The sequence below is a fragment of the Marmota flaviventris genome, chromosome 13 (genome assembly GCF_047511675.1).
Source record: "Marmota flaviventris isolate mMarFla1 chromosome 13, mMarFla1.hap1, whole genome shotgun sequence".
NCBI lineage: Eukaryota > Metazoa > Chordata > Mammalia > Rodentia > Sciuridae > Marmota > Marmota flaviventris.
Window position 1 is genome coordinate 77,050,921 of NC_092510.1, and position 16,271 is coordinate 77,067,191.

General features: G+C 36.1%; 1 protein-coding gene across 1 annotated transcript; it reads right to left on the bottom strand.

The window, feature by feature from the left end:
* On the bottom strand, window positions 1-957 carry LOC114084317 (olfactory receptor 13C9). The gene has a single exon (XM_027925438.2). It carries the CDS (start codon window positions 955-957, stop codon window positions 1-3), a length of 957 nt encoding a protein of 318 aa, XP_027781239.2.
* Between the last annotated feature and the right edge of the window lie 15,314 nt (window positions 958-16,271).

Here is a 16,271-nt window from a genome sequence, read left to right on the forward strand (position 1 = left end):
TCACTTGCAAATTAATCTTCTGCTCAGTAAATTTTTTAATGCCTCCTTCACATCCTTGTTCCTAAGACTGTAGATTAAAGGATTCATCATGGGAGTCATCACCCCATAGAACATGGATATAAGTTTGTCTGTTGCATCCAGACCATCTGAATTAAGTATGTCTTTAGACTTGGGTTTCATGTACATGAAGAGAATGGTACCATAGAATATTATTACTACAGTCAGGTGCGCTGAGCAGGTAGAGAAGGCTTTGCTTCTCCCTTCAGAGGAACGAATCTTGAGGATGCTGGAAACGATTAATGAGTAAGATATGACAATCAAGAGAAGTGGCATTAAAGTGAACAAAGTTGTGGCCACAAGCATGATGAACTCATTACCTGAGATGTCAGCACAGGCCAACTTCATGACAGCCAGAATTTCACAAGAAAAATGATTGATGACATTATTCCTGCAGAAAGGCAACCATACCACAAATGCAGTTTGCACTGCAGAGTTGACAACGCCTGAAAGCCAGGAGCCAGCTGCCATGGTCACATAGGAATTCCTGTTCATGATGATGAGATACCTCAGGGGATTGCAGATGGCCACATAGCGGTCAAAGGCCATCATTCCCAGGAGCACACACTCTGTTGTCCCCATGGCCAAGCCAAGGAACATCTGCACTGCACAGCCAGAGAAGGAAATGGTTTTTCTTTCTGAGAGGAAGCTCACCAGAGTGGAAGGAATTGAGGTGCTAGTGTAGCAGATGTCCAAGAAGGAGAGGTTCCCCAGGAAGAAGTACATAGGGGTGTGGAGGCGAGAGTCGAGTATGGAGAGTATGATGAGGGTGCCATTGCCCAGAAGGATGACCACATACAATAATAAGATGAGTACAAAAAAGAGTACCTCAAGCCTTGGGTAACCAGAAAGTCCCTTCAGAAAAAATTCCACCAGAATGGTTTGGTTTTCCCATCCCATTTTATCATCTCTCTTTCACCTGTAAGAATTCAAAGAATTTTTTATGTTTTATTTTTTATAGTAAGGACTTTTCTTCTTCTTTTTAAAATTTTTTATTTGTTTTAATTAGTTATATATGACAGTAGATGGGACATAATTTCTCATTCTTCTGAGTATACATATTGTAGAATCACATTGGGCATACAGTCACATACATGCATAAAGTAATAATGTCTGTTTCATTCTACATTCTTTCTTATCCCCACATCCCTCAAAGAATTTTTTAAATAATAATTTCTTCACTAAGAATATATCTTCCAACAGGGCAATTCTATAAACTTCTCACTTTGGATGTTTTTACTAAAATACCCATTATATCACCCAAGAATTAGGAATGGTGTTCATCACCTCCAAATCCTTCTTCAGAAGGTCATGAACCACCTCAGTGAATTTTTTCTCAAAAATAGCCCCTTCCTAATGATCCTATATACATGCATAAACACATACGAATTTCCAGTTATATCCTTGTTCAGCACAGAATCCATTGAAAGTGATCCAATCAATTCACAAAACAAAAAGTAATTTCTGGAATCAAATAAGCACTTAACACAGGACATTTCCCCTTCCTAATGAAACTTTATACAAGAGCAAAGTCTGAATTAAGGGCTTTCACCTATTTCACTCCTCTTCTAACTACCCACACTGCTCTGCCTTTAGCCATTATTAGAGTCTTTTTCTTTCAGTCTACTTTACCCTTTATGCTTTGAGATTTTTTTATACACTAAATATGAATATTTCTTTTTTATCTCAAGCCAAGATTTGCCTTCTTAATTCTATGTTATAGAGAACACCACCCAAATTCCTACTCCTTGATACATGGTGGCTGTGAAGCAATTTTACTTTAAGAATCATTCTTCTAAATACTGCCACCATACAACTTATTATCATGTCAGGTCCACTTTTCCTAGTAGAAAAAAAAACATGCATTTAAATACTATCTTAGCCAGTCATTAGTCCCATGGTCTTGGGTAATTTACTTCCCAGAGTCTCCATATTCCCATGCATAACAGGGAGATTTTAATAGCCTCATTATGAGATCCTTCAGAAAATAAATTAGGTAATGTATGTAAAGCACATAGCACATGGCAAGTACTATTTTGATTTCCTTCATCTTCTGGTGACTTGTTCTTCCATCATCCTTCTACAAGAGTATCTTCAAATATTATTTCTCAGTTACGCTTTGTCAGGCATCTCTCCTTAACCAATCCAATCTACTATTTTTCATCACATCTATGATTTGAGATGGATGCACACTATAGCAAAAGTTTACTCACTTTGCAATGAATAATCTTATACTATTATAACAAAAGTCCACGGCAGTTTGAAACAAGGAACTCACAGACTGACATTTGATAATAAACACTATTGCAGTTCATTCATCTAAAATCTAAATGTATGTGTAATACAAATATAATATCTAAAATTATCATAGAAATGCATCACTAACAACAGCAAAATGAAATACTCAAAACAAGCTTCCAAATACTTATGCAAACATAAGTCAGAATTTCTTCATGTTAGATAATGACTCATTGTTTCTCTTCATTTTCTTTTTTCACAAATCCAATGATGTATTCAAGAACAAGAAATGACACATTCCAAACAAACTGTCCATGTAAAGATTCTAGGACAGGAACAAGGTAAAACATTGTCTACTCATGATTACTATGGACAAACATTTGCTAAAGTGAACCCAACAAAGCTGAATTGGTGCTAAGTGGTAAATAGCTACAAAATCAGACCTTGGTGAAAACAACCTGCTTTATATTTTGATCAAGAGTTCAGATCTGCAAACTATTGTGACCTCATAGAACCAAAGAAAATGATAAATTTGAAGTGTAGACACTTGTAGTGAAGCAAGAAGTAGGAAATACATTCTGACCAAATAAATCTTTATTCCCCGTTAGACCTAAACAACCATCTGTTTTAGAAGTTCATATTGCTTTGGATTTACAACTATTCTTTTGGTTGTTTTTCCCTCCCCCCCCCCCCAATTTTCTACCTATTATTTAAGACCTTTCTCTTGGAATCTTTATTCCTATTCCCTACACACTATTTCTAGTAGAAAATAGTCCAGCCTCACAACATATGTGTTCTTTCAACTCAGTTCATAAAGACTGACTCTTTCTTTTATTTGTTAGTTATTAGTATTTTTTCAGCAATTATCTCTAAAGGGATAGTCTTACCTGGTCAGGCTGCCACACATAGTTAAATTTTTCCTTGATCTTTGATTTTCAGGCTAGTCTACAAAATTTTCTATGAGGCTGATGGGTTTCTAAAAAAAAAAAATTAAAAATAAGTGTTACCTTTGGAGAGCCAGATGGACATAGAATTTGGAAAATATTGATGACAAAGTTACCATTTCCAAATTATTTCAAAATTTTCTGTACATTACAGTCAAAAGTGTTTCCAAAGGAAGTATAGTTTAATTTCACTAGTTCAGAAGGGAAGGGAGAACAAATATTCACTAGTTCAGTCTGAGAATGGGGCACATCGTGAAGGCCCAGTGAATTCTCTAAAGAATCTTTTTAGGCTCAGGAAGGCAATTTAAATATTTCATTAGGGACTTCTGCAATTTTCTAAGCCAAAATTTTAAATTGCTTCAGGGGAAAGATGTTCAAAACTTTTTGAAACTTCAAGAATAATACCCTAAAGACTTAATTATTTTGCTCACATTACTGTATTTTAAATAACAAATAAGAAGTCTTGAGGACATTCATTACCCCATTCCCAAGTTTCTATATACTCCTCAGATTCTTATTCCAAATGAATTTGTTCATCTATCTTATTATGTCCTATTGGTAAATGGAAGTTATTAGGCTACATGAATTCTTTATTAATTCTTGGTTATTAATAATAATAATATCTTACATATTTTATGCATTGTCATAAAATTTTTATATATGTTAATTTATTTAATTTTTTACATATATATAATATATACATATATAGAGAGAGAGTTCATATTGTATATTCCCCCTTTGGTTTTCATGGAATGAACTTGACCACTGAGCCACATCCTCAGTCCTCTTTTGTATTTTATTTGGAGACAGGGTCTCATTGATTTGTTTAGTGCCTTGTTTTTGCTGAGGCTGGCTTTGAACTCACAATCCTCCCTTGCTTTAGCCTCCCAACCTCTGTGATTACAGGTGTGTGCCACCACACCTAGCTGTACCTAAGTCATATTTGATAAATCAGTAAAAGAAGAAAATGGTTTTACTATACTAATAATATTTGGCTCTGAAACAGATTGTAAATGTAGGTGACATTTTGAAATTCACAACAAATTAAGAAATTTTTGAACTGTACGAAGGAAACCTAAAAGATATCAAGCTATTCAGTTTTTTTATAGTGTTTTAAAAGGTAATTTGTAACTTCATTCTAATTGGGCATTCCAAAAAATTTACCTAATGGGATATATGTATCACCTATATTAATCACATTGGCATAATTAATAATTAATACATTGGCAATGGTAAATATGTGTAAGTTCCAGACACTCTGCGCCCCTTGGCCATCTGATCTCTACTCCTGCAGAAATGATCCCCCTTCATTGAATTACTCCACTCAAATAATGAACATAATTTGTTAACCACAAAACACTAAAATCACAGCACATAAGAAGAAATAAGTTAAAACTGAATGTTCCTCATTGTTTGTAATGTTTATTGATCAACCTGATCACACGAATTGATTCCTGGCCATCTTCTCAAGTCTCGCCACCTTATGGCTGAGCTTTCTTTTTAGGAACAGAACAACAACCAATTATTGTGGTTTCCTTTTTTAGAATCTATTTTACTTTTAAAAATCAAGTTTTTTGGCAAAGTTTTAATTGTTCTTTTATCAGTACCAAATAGGAGTGAAACCTGGCCTATCCAGTTTTCACTGCTCTGTTTATAAAGCCTGAATAGTTAAATAAAACTTATACTTTTATCAATCTCTCATTTAAGCTAGACACAGGTGATAATTTTATAAAGCAAATTTGCCCCTCGATAACAAGTATTTTAAAGTATACTATCCTTTCTGCCACAATCTAGGATGTGGGAAACATCAATGAGCATGAAGTGCAACACAGCCTCAGTGTGTAACATACACAAATGTGAAGAAATTGCCTAATCATTTATATTAAGGTTTTTACGTTATTTACCGAATCAATTTTTCTAATGTAATTAGGTATCATCTTCATTTGTTTCTTTTATGTGGAATTGTTTTGTTCTATCTAAATGTGTCTGTATTAATTTTCAAAGTTAGGAAATTTTAGAAAAGATACCATGGTAATTTTTTTGATAAATCTTGTTCTGGATAAAAATGCAGAATTCTGTTTTTGTCTTTCTTTTATTTAACTATACTAGTATAAGTATTTTTTCAATAATATAAATTCTTCAAAAAATCTATTTAGTAATTACAAATAGTCCATTAAGTGAATGTACTATGACAATTTCATAATTCTCCATCATCAAATGTTTATAGAAGGGTAACATGCAATGATAGCCAAGTTATCCAACACCCTAAAGCTTATGTGAAATCATTTATTAGTAACTATCCCTAGTCTAATATTTTTTTGTTCTCTTTATCCAAACAAATTTTGTGACTCCACCTTAGAGAAGTAAACATAAATGTAGAGAAGGTTTCTAGCAAAAAGATATTCAACACTATGCTCTTTTGAAAGGTCAAACATTTGGAATCAATCAATTGGTTTTTAACAGAGTTATTCTAGCATTGCAAAAGAAATATAGTTAATGGCCTCTATGCAATTAGTTATCTTTTTCTCAAAAGCACCTAAAGAGATGGGTGGATCCCATAGGGATGTTTTCAAGTAAAATCTTTTGGCAGCAATTACTTCAAGGATGTTAGAGTGCCAAATGTACAACCTTATTAGCATAAAATAATTGTTTATTGTCTGAAAGTAAAAAGGACCAAACATTCTGGAGAAATTACATGAAAAGAAATCCCATTTGACTCATACCTTCTCTTATTAGCTTCAGTACAAACCTAACTATTGATGCTCATTCAAAGCCTCAGTGTTTGGGGTACACTAATAGTAGGCTGGTTGTGACTTACAGTCAATCAAATTCCAGTCACAAACAGTACCAAATAGGAGTGAATCTTGGCCTTTCCATTCTTCACTGCTCTGTTTATAAAGCCTGAATAGTTAAATAAAACTTAAATTAGATAAGAGTCCTTTCAAGAACCACTAGGATAAGAAATCATCTTTTATGTTGACCATGATTTAATTAGGGAGTAGCATAACCTGCCAACAAATGACCAACATAGCAAATCCTACACAATAACTAAAACTATTGTTTGAAGATTCTGATTCATTAATCATCCATTGAATGAGTTAATTTATTTATCTAGGACTATATTTTGTAGCTAAGGTAGAATACAATTCTATGATTCATTTACTATAAACAGGAAGGTCAGCTGCTAAAATTTACCAATTAAGTTTTTAAAGACTAAAATTATTTGCTCCTTACTGGTGGGTGCACATCTCAGGTACTTGAGCCAAACCAAAATTCCTTCCTTAGGAAAATGATGGCTCTAACTACAATTCATCAAGTGCACAAAGAATGACTTTCTTGGACAGGAACAGAATGCAGGCTCCATGGAAAGCAATGTGATTGCTTCTATTCCTTGAATCTAGCAACACAAAACCAAAATAAACCACACAGTAGTCTCACCTCCAAGTGTCACCAGAATGTTCTTTCACTTGGAATACAAATTGCCATCCACATAACATACCAATGATGCTTTCCAAGGCATAGGAGACAGATGATCTGAAAGGCCTTGCTACGCAATCATGTTCTGAAGACAAGCAGCATCAACATCACCCAGAAGCATGTTAATAAATGAAGATCTCAGGACTCACATCAGACCCACTGAATCAGAATTATTTTCAAAGATTCCCCAAGTGATTGCTAGAAATTTTAAAGTTTAAGGATTACTCAAGCATATCCATGTTTTTTTCCCTGGGTTGCCCTTTAGAATCACCTGGAGAATATTATTTTAAAAGATGCCAGATTCCCAGCCCTTAGGCACCATCCATAATTGTTGGATAACAATAAAGTCTAATAATAAAAAATGCGTGTATTAAAACAAAAAGCTTCTCCACAGCAAAGGAAAAAGAGCATGAAAAGAGAACCTACAGAATGGGAGAAAATCTTTGCCAGCTACTTCTCCAATCGGGAATTAATAAGCAGAATATAAAAAGAACTCAAAATAAATAATCGACTCAATAAATGAGTGAAAGATCTAAAGAGATATTTCTCAAAAGAAGAAATATAAATGGCCAACAAATATGTGAAAACATCTTCAACATCCTAGGCAATTAGGGAGATACAGATCAAACCTACACTAAGGTTTCAACTCACTTGAGTTAGAATGGCATTCATGAAGAAGATGAATAATGACAATTGCTGTCAAGGATCAGGGGTGCATGGAAGGCACACTTACACAGTGTCAATGGGACTGCAAATTATTACAACCACTTTAGAAAGTAATAGAGCGATTTCTCAAAAAAACTAGGAATGGAACCACTATATGACCTAGTGTGGGGAGCCACTCTGAATGACTTGTGCCTTCCGTCCTGAAGCCAGAGGCTTTGACCATCACTACATTTCATAGTCATCTGGACATTGTCCTGGTTCAGGAAGTTGAGGGTGTGTCTTCAGATGTAGGCGATGCCCCTTGAGCTGAATTACACTCACCTGTCCCTTGTAACCCTGTCCCTCTGGTCTTTTTTGGATGAAACTTTCTAAGAACAAGGGTGCTCCCAATAAAAGCCCACTTCCAAATGTGCTCACTGACTCTTGCCAGCCTCTCATGACTTTCTCTTGCTCTCCCATTTGGGGAGCCTGAGGCCAAGAGCAGAGAAGCCGTCCTGAAGCTTGTTTAAAGGTAAAGTGTGTGTCTGTGTTTTATTTGGTGTCCCTGGAAATTCACACGAGTGACCTTAGTTCAGAAGTCTGTGCGAGTCAGGGGCAGCAACCTAGTTATTCTACCCCTTGGTATTTATCCACAATAATTTAAATCAGCATAATATAGTGATACATACATACCAACGTTTATAGCAGCACAATCCACAATAGCCAAGTTATGGAATCAGCTTAAGTGGCCATCAGTCGATGAATGGATAAAGGAAATTTGTTGTATATACACAATGGTGTTCTATTCTACCATAAAAAGGAATTAAATTATGACATTTTCTGTTAAATGGATGAAAATGTAGAACATTATGGTAAGTGAAATAAGCCAGACTCAGAAGATCAATGGTCAAATGTTTTATCTCCTATACAAAAGTTAGAGGGGGAAAAAAGGAGTTTAAAAAGATAGACCTCATGAAAACAGAAGGAAAATCAATAGAGTAGAAGGAAGGACTAAGGGGAAAGGAGGAGAGGAAAAGGGGGAAAATTAAGTTAACTAGATTATAAAAAGTCCATGCATATACCACAATTCATTATAATTTTATATAGAACTATAATGCATCAATTATAAATAAATAGAGTAGAAGAAGGGGATCAGGGTAAGGGAGGATGGGAAGAAATGGGGTGGTACCAGGTATTAAATGGAGAAAACTGTTATATGCATTTATGAATATGTCAAAATTAAGCATATTATTATGTATAACTACAATGCACTAAAAAATACACAAGATTTAAAATCAGAAAAAGCATTTTTAATAACAGCCTACTCACTATGATTTTAAGTAAACTTCACCTGTCTGGATTTCATTTTCTTCACAGAATTACAGCGTTGATAAAATGAGTAAAACATGAAAAATTGTAAACTATAAACCCCTAAATCAATGGTATTGTTAATGATTGGTATGATATAAAATAAAGTAAATATTTTTAACATATTAAGACATGTGCTGAGAGCCATAGCCAAGTAGGAATGACGCATGGCATTTTTGGGTTGAAAGGTGACCCTGCTCAGGGATTAGGGTGGCTCCGGGTTTAGGGTGGATCCTGCTGGAATAGGGCAGCTCCAGGTTTAGGGCGGATCCTGCTGGGATTAGGGCATATCCTGCTGCCTCAGGCGCCCACTCCTAGAGTTCCCGTTGAGTTCTCACGGGGTTCTGAGAGTATTGGTATGCAGAGCCTGGTGGAGGGAGTGTATTTTCCCAGAACATTCATGTAGAGTGCCAGTGAGAGTTCGGGAATAAAGAGTTGCTGTTTGAATCTACAAGGCTTTTGTGGTGGCTTGGTTATTTTGTGCCCAGCCAGACTGCAGCATTTGGTGGCCCGTATGGGGAACGCCTGAAGCTTGGAGGTAAGTGAAATTGCTCATCCCTGAAGAAGAGCAAAAGAATGGGTGACCATTTCAAAAAACAATGTGTTCTTGTTTTGATTTATTTTGTTTTTATTTCAAGTTGCCTGTCCCTAGAACTTTCTCAGGCAAACTGGGGAAAATGGTTGACTCAAGGTTTGAAGTTGTTCACCTCCGAGGAAGAGAAATTGTTAGAGGAAGGAGGCACCCCAGTAAGACCAAGAACAATAAGGGCATATGTTGATACAATACAAAAATGTAGCCCATGGCTTTTTAAAGACGAGTTGTTAAGTATATCAATGGGACCATCATGGTATCCTGTAGAAAGATTTTTCTTCAACAAGAAAGAGATGGCTAGTTCTGATTACTACATTTGTATAAGATCTTGGTTTTTACAGACATCTTATTAATTTACAAAGCTAAAGTGTTAAAATATCAACCACTAAATATAAAATCAAGTACTCTTTACTTATTAAGTTCCATAAGGTAATATATTTAAACATTATGTGTGTTTTCATAAATTGGTGAATGGAAAAATGTTTAATATTGCTTTGTGTCTGTGTCTTTGCTGAAACAAGGTTACTAAGAGTTAAGATTCTATCAGGTGTAATTTATATACAAAGAGTAGAAGAAGTTTCAGTTGGGTTTCAATTATAATATTATAGTACCATAAAAAATGAAAATATTTAGAGTAATTTATCTAAATTCAGAAATTTTATAAGGGTTGTTTCACAATGTAAATTTTTAAAAAGGGTTAACGGCTAAAAAAGATTCAAGATGCGGAAATATATTTTAATATAAAGGTTAAAAAAAGAGAAATGTTTCTAGATGAAATAATCTCTGTGTGGTAAAGTAAAAAGTTGTAAAATGCCATTTAAAAAGATTTTGAGGAAACTAGACTTACTTTAAAAGCTTGAGAAAGGAAGAAAGAAGAAAAAGGTATTTGTACATGGCAGATTGAGACAAAGCTTCTTAATGGAGTAAAAAAAAAAAAGCCTTTAGTTGAAGGGCAGCCATGTAAACTAACATTAAAGCGATTTAAACAGAATCTAAGCCTCGTTTAAAAGAGTGAAGCTGTAGGTGGTGAAAAACTACATTTAAAAGTACAGTATAGATGATAATTGGAAGGCTTTAAAAGGTTAATTTGAAGGTGGTCAAGATACCTTCATGGTGGAAAAAAAAAATTGCTTTACTCACATAACAAAAATCCCATACAATCCAGGGACAAAACATAGTTAAAAGAGCTCATCAAACTATTAAAATGTACTTATTAAGGCAAAAAGAGGGAATTGGAAAGGGGTATATATCCCCCAAAGATAAACTTAAAATAACCCTTTTTAGTAATTGGTCCAAATCAGAAATTTTATAAGAGTTGTTTCAGAATGTGAATTTATAAAAAGGATTAATGGCTAGAAAAGAGATATTAAAAGATTCAAAATGTGGAAATATATTTTAATATGGAAGGTTAAAAGAAAAAGAAATGTTTCTAGATGAGATAATCTTTGTGTGGTAAAGTAAAAAGTTGTAAAATATCTAAGTAAGTTACAAAAGGCTTTAAAAGGTTAAATTGAAGGTGGTTAAGATGCCTTCATGACGGAGGAAAGATTGCATCATTCGAAGCCTAGTTAATCTTCAAAGCATTACTTAAAAAAAACGTGAAAATGGGAAGATAATAGGATAAAAACAATTTGAAGAAAGAATATTAGAAATTTGAAGTGAAAAACTTTGAAGACAGAAGTACAGAAAGGTGAAAAAAAATAGAGAAGATGTAGGAAGATAAAAAAGATGTAGGAAGACAAGAATTTTATACCCACAAAATAGGAAACAAACAAACAAAAACTAGGAAGAAAAAAAGCAACTAAGGGTGAATGTAAAAACCTTAAAAGAAAACTAGAAGATAGAAACAAGATAAAAAAATGGTTAAAAATGTTAAATAAAGGTATTTCAGATAAAAAATGCAAAAAGCTAAGACAACTATTAGATACAGATATTCAAGATAGAAGAAGGTAGAAGAGAGAAGTTTAAAGTCAAATATTGGATAAAATAGAAGACCAAGGAGATTATTAGTAATTTTTTTCAAAAAGCCCATCAACTTTAATTTCTGGTGGCGCAGAAATTAGAAGTCTCAGATGAGGGTGTTAAAATTTGTAGACAAGAGCCAATTTAGAAAACATTAAACTAGAAGGAATTTGGTTTAAAACCACATCAAAAAATTAAAAGGACTAAAGTAATTCTAAAAACTAAGGCAAAATGCCTTTGGAAGACTTAAATTTAAAAGGATCTTTAAATTTCCAAATGATGCATATAGGATATTTTGGAACATCATCCCTGAAGAAAAATCAGTTAATGTTTTACTTAACAGGAATCCCATACAATCCACAAGGACAAAGCATAGTTGAAAGAGCTCATCAAACTATTAAAATGTACTTATTAAAGCAAAAAGAGGGAATTGGGAAGGGGTATATATCCCCCAAAGATAAACTTAAAATAACCCTTTTTACTCTAAACCTTTAAATTTGGATTCATCAGGGCTCAGTGCTGCGGAAAGGCATATGTGTCCAAAAAATGTACATAAGCCTAAGGTACTTTGGAAAGATATTCTAACAGGACAATGGAAAGGTCCTGACCCAGTGATTGTCTGGAGTCGGGGGTCTGTTTGTGTGTTTCCACAGGGAGAACAGCAGCCGATTTGGATTCCAGAGAGACTAACCAAAGCGATTTCTACAGACCAAAAAGGAGATGATTTGACTCAAATCCATAACAGCTGATATCCAGAGCTCCAGCTTGGCTATTCCTACATCTGTGACAGTGATTAACCAGGAAGCTTTTTTTCAATATCTATTTTATTATTGCATTTTTTCACATCATAAAGTTCTATTTTATTTTTTGAGCTCATACAGACCTAGGTTAATGTTTTTCTGATCAGTCTTATTTTTTCACTATGGAGTTTTTAAACATTGCAATAGAGATTTCACCTGTGTAAAGCTACAAGGCCTTTACTATTGTCTTATGTGTTGTACGTTTGTGTGCACACTTGTGTTTTGTGTTGTATGTCTGTACGTGCATATGTCCATATATCATATATGAGGAGCACTCATGAAAAATGGATCCAAATATTTTTTATTTCACATGATTTTAATGGTTTAATTTAAATTGGTTAAACATCTGTTGAGGATTGTTTTAATATGTGTACAAATAAGGAGGTTAACAGATCTATTTGTTTACTTTCACCTTTCCTTTTCATTATATTTAATAATTCTGTTCAGGATAATGTAAATTGTTCAGAAAATTGTTTTCTTAGTACCTGTTGGAATGTTACATAATTTCTTTTTAGCATCATTGCCAGAATTCCTATCTTCACCCCAGTGCCGGTGAAGACAAAGATAAAACCAAACTACAGCTTCTATGATAGCTATCACAGTAAACTGTATAAACTGATGCATCAGTGAATAATAACTCAACAAGTAATGCTCAATCAAGGAGTTGATTTACTTTGGGAGGAAATGGACATATTGATAGATTCCTCCGCTTTGAACTGCTTGCAGAACTTGCCTGGACTATGTATCACTTGTATGCATTGTGAACTATCTGTTGGTGCAGCGAATTGTGGTAGTGCTGGCCTAACTTTGTTGATGGTGTCACCGGTGATACAATTTTTCCAAAGGAGCCGTCAATTGGCTTGGTGTCATGGCATTTCTGTATCCTCCTCCCTTCTGCTAGTGATGGTCTAAAATTTGGGGGCCAACAGAGGTGAGGCAAAGAACCGAACCCCCCCCACTGGCACCAAGGCCAAATTTGGGGACCAACAGAGGTGAGGCAAAGAACCTCACCCCCCCACTGGCACCAAGGCCAAATTTGGGGGCCAACAGAGGTGAGGCAAAAAACCTCACCCCCCCACTGGTGCATAGGCCTATCCACAAGTATGGCTGTATGCTGGACTGGTAGTCAGTGATGGGTATGATCCGATTGCAGTGGTACCAACCTAAGACAGGAGGCTGACGCCTAGAGGTCAGCTCATCCGATGACAGGTAAGGACCATATGTTGAATTGGACAACCTAACAGGCATGGTCCCTAAGCCACATTGCTTGTTGTTTATTTAAACAGAACGGGGGAGATGCTGAGAGCCATAGCCAAGTAGGAAAGACGCATGGCATTTTGGGGTTGAAAGGTGACCCTGCTCAGGGATTAGGGTGGCTCTGGGTTTAGGGTGGATCCTGCTGGAATAGGCGGCTCCAGGTTTAGGGTGGATCCTGCTGGAATAGGGCAGCTCCAGGTTTAGGGTGGATCCTGCTGGGATTAGGGCATATCCTGCTGCCTCAGGTGCCCACTCCTAGAGTTCCCATTGAGTTCTTGCGGGGTTCTGAGAGTATTAGTACGCAGAGCCCGGTGGAGGGAGTGTATTTTCCCAGAACGTGCGTGTAGAGTGCCAGTGAAAGTTCGGGAATAAAGAGTTGCTGTTTGAATCTACAAGGCTTTTGTGGTGGCTTGGTTATTTTGTGCCCAGCCAGACTGCAGCAGACATGCCTTCTCTAAAATATTTATTCTCAAAGTGGAATTTGTGGATCAACAAAATCAACAAAAAACAGATAATAAAGGAAGGTAATTGAGGGAATGGAAGGTGAGAGGGAAAGAAGGGGTACTGGGAAGTGAAATTGACCAAATTATGTTATGTGCATGTACAAATATATTACAATAAATCCCACTATTATTTATAACTAAAATGCATCAACAAAAGCATAAAATAAAGATACAAAGGGTTCTTCCCTCCTTTAAATCTCATGCATCACAGTCTCTGAAAATAGAATACAGAAGTTGTACATTTAGCAAGCTACAAAAGCAGCTCAATTGCTTCATAATTAGGAGAACCTCATGAACTAATCTCTCTGTTTTTATCATTGTTCCAGGTAGTGATAGCATAATTGTAGGACTGACCTACTACTTCAATTACCAATTCACATGATATGGAATCACTCACTTAATTCATACACTGTTTCCTTTTCTGAATTACTCTGGATTTGAAAAATAAAATGAAAAAAAAAATTGGACAATTGAAATTGATTTCATCCTGTGAGGTCTTTCTGAATACCCAGAATTAAATTGCCGCAGTCTGGCTGGGCACAAAATCACGAGACACCACACAGCTTGTAGATTCAAACATCAACTCTTTATTCCCGAACTCACACCAGCAGTCTACAATCACGTTCTGGGGAAATCCACGTTCTCTGCCCAAATCCACCCCCACTGGGCTTCTGTCTCCCAAAAAATACTGTCTGAATCCCATGAGAACTCAAGGGGAACTCAGGCAGCAGGATATGCCCTATTCCCAGCAGGAATAATCTTAAACCTGGAACCACCCTAAACCCGGATAGTCCTAAACCGGGAACGCCCTAAACCCGGATCATCCTAAACCGGGAACACCCTAAACCCGGATCCGCCTTGGTCCTTGAGCAAGGTCACCTACATGCAATGTCACTGCAAAATGTCCTATTTCCACAAGTCCTTCCTCTAAGCAACATGGGGTACGCTGGCAAGGAAATTGTCATACCTACTTGGCTAATGGCTCCCAGCATCTCCCCACTTCTGATTAATTAAACAACAAGCAATGTGGCTTAAGGACCGTGCCTGGTAGGTTGTCCAATTCAACATATGGTTCTTACCCGTCATCGGAAAACTGACCTTTAGGCGTCAGCCTCCTGTCTTAAGTTGATGCCACTGCAATTGGATCATACCCGTCACTGACAACCGGTCCAGCATACAGCCATACTTGTGGATAGGTCTATGCACCAGTGGGGGGGTGAGGTTCTTTGCCTCACCTCTGTTGGCCCCCAAATTTGGCCTTGGTGCCAGTGGGGGAGTGAGGTTAATGTGGCTTAAGGAACGTGCCTGGTAGGTTGTCCAATTCAACATATGGTTCTTACCCGTCATCGGAAAACTGACCTTTAGGCGTCAGCCTCCTGTCTTAGGTTGATACCACTGCAATTGGATCATACCCGTCACTGACTACCGGTCCAGCATATAGCCATTGGCCCCCAAATTTTAGACCATCAGTAGCAGAAGGGAGGAGGATACAGAAATGCCATGACACCAAGCCAATTGACGGCTCCTTGGGAAAAATTGCATCACTGGTGACACCATCAGCAAAGATATGCCAGCACTACCACAATTAACATGCAGTGCGCTGGCAAGGAAATAAAAATTGCATCACTGGTGACACGATCAGCAAAGATATGCCAGCATTACCACAATTCGCTGCACCAAACGATAGTTACATAGTCCAGGCAGGTTCTGCAAGCAGTTCAAAGCGGAGGAATCTATCAATATGTCCATTTCCTCCCAAAATCCATTTCCTCCCAAAGTAAGTTGACTCCTTGATTGAGCATTACTTGTTGAGTTATATTCATTGATGCAGCAGTTTATACAGTTTACTGTGATAGCTATCATAGAAGCTGTAGTTTGGTTTTATCTTTGTCTTCACCGGCACTGGGATGAAGATAGGAATTCTGGCAATGATGCTAAAAAGACATTATCCTGAAAAGAATTATAAAATATAATGAAAAGGAAAGGTGAAAGTAAACAAACAGATCTGTTAACCTACTTTAAAAACAATCCTTAACAGCTGTTTACCTAATTTAAATTAGTAAACAAACAGATCTGTTAATCACCTTTAAAAACAATCCTTAACAGCTGTTTACCTAATTTAAATTAAACCATTTAAATCACGTGAATAAAAAAAATAATAATAATTCGGATCCATTTTTTCATGAGCGCTCCTCATATAAGAAATATGGACATACGCACATACAGACATACAACACAAAACACAAATGTGCACACAAACGTACAACACATAAGAAAATAGTAAAGGCCTTGTAGCTTTACCTAGGTGAAATCTCCATTGCAATGTTTAAAAACTCCACAGTCAAAAAATAAAACTGATCAGAAAAACATTAACCTAGGTTTGTATGAGCTCAAAAAATAAAAATAGAACCTTATGATGTGGAAAAAT

What these genes read in the sequence shown, in the direction of transcription:
- LOC114084317 (XM_027925438.2), bottom strand. Translation starts at nt 957, where the DNA reads ATGGGATGGGAAAACCAAACCATTCTGGTGGAATTTTTTCTGAAGGGA.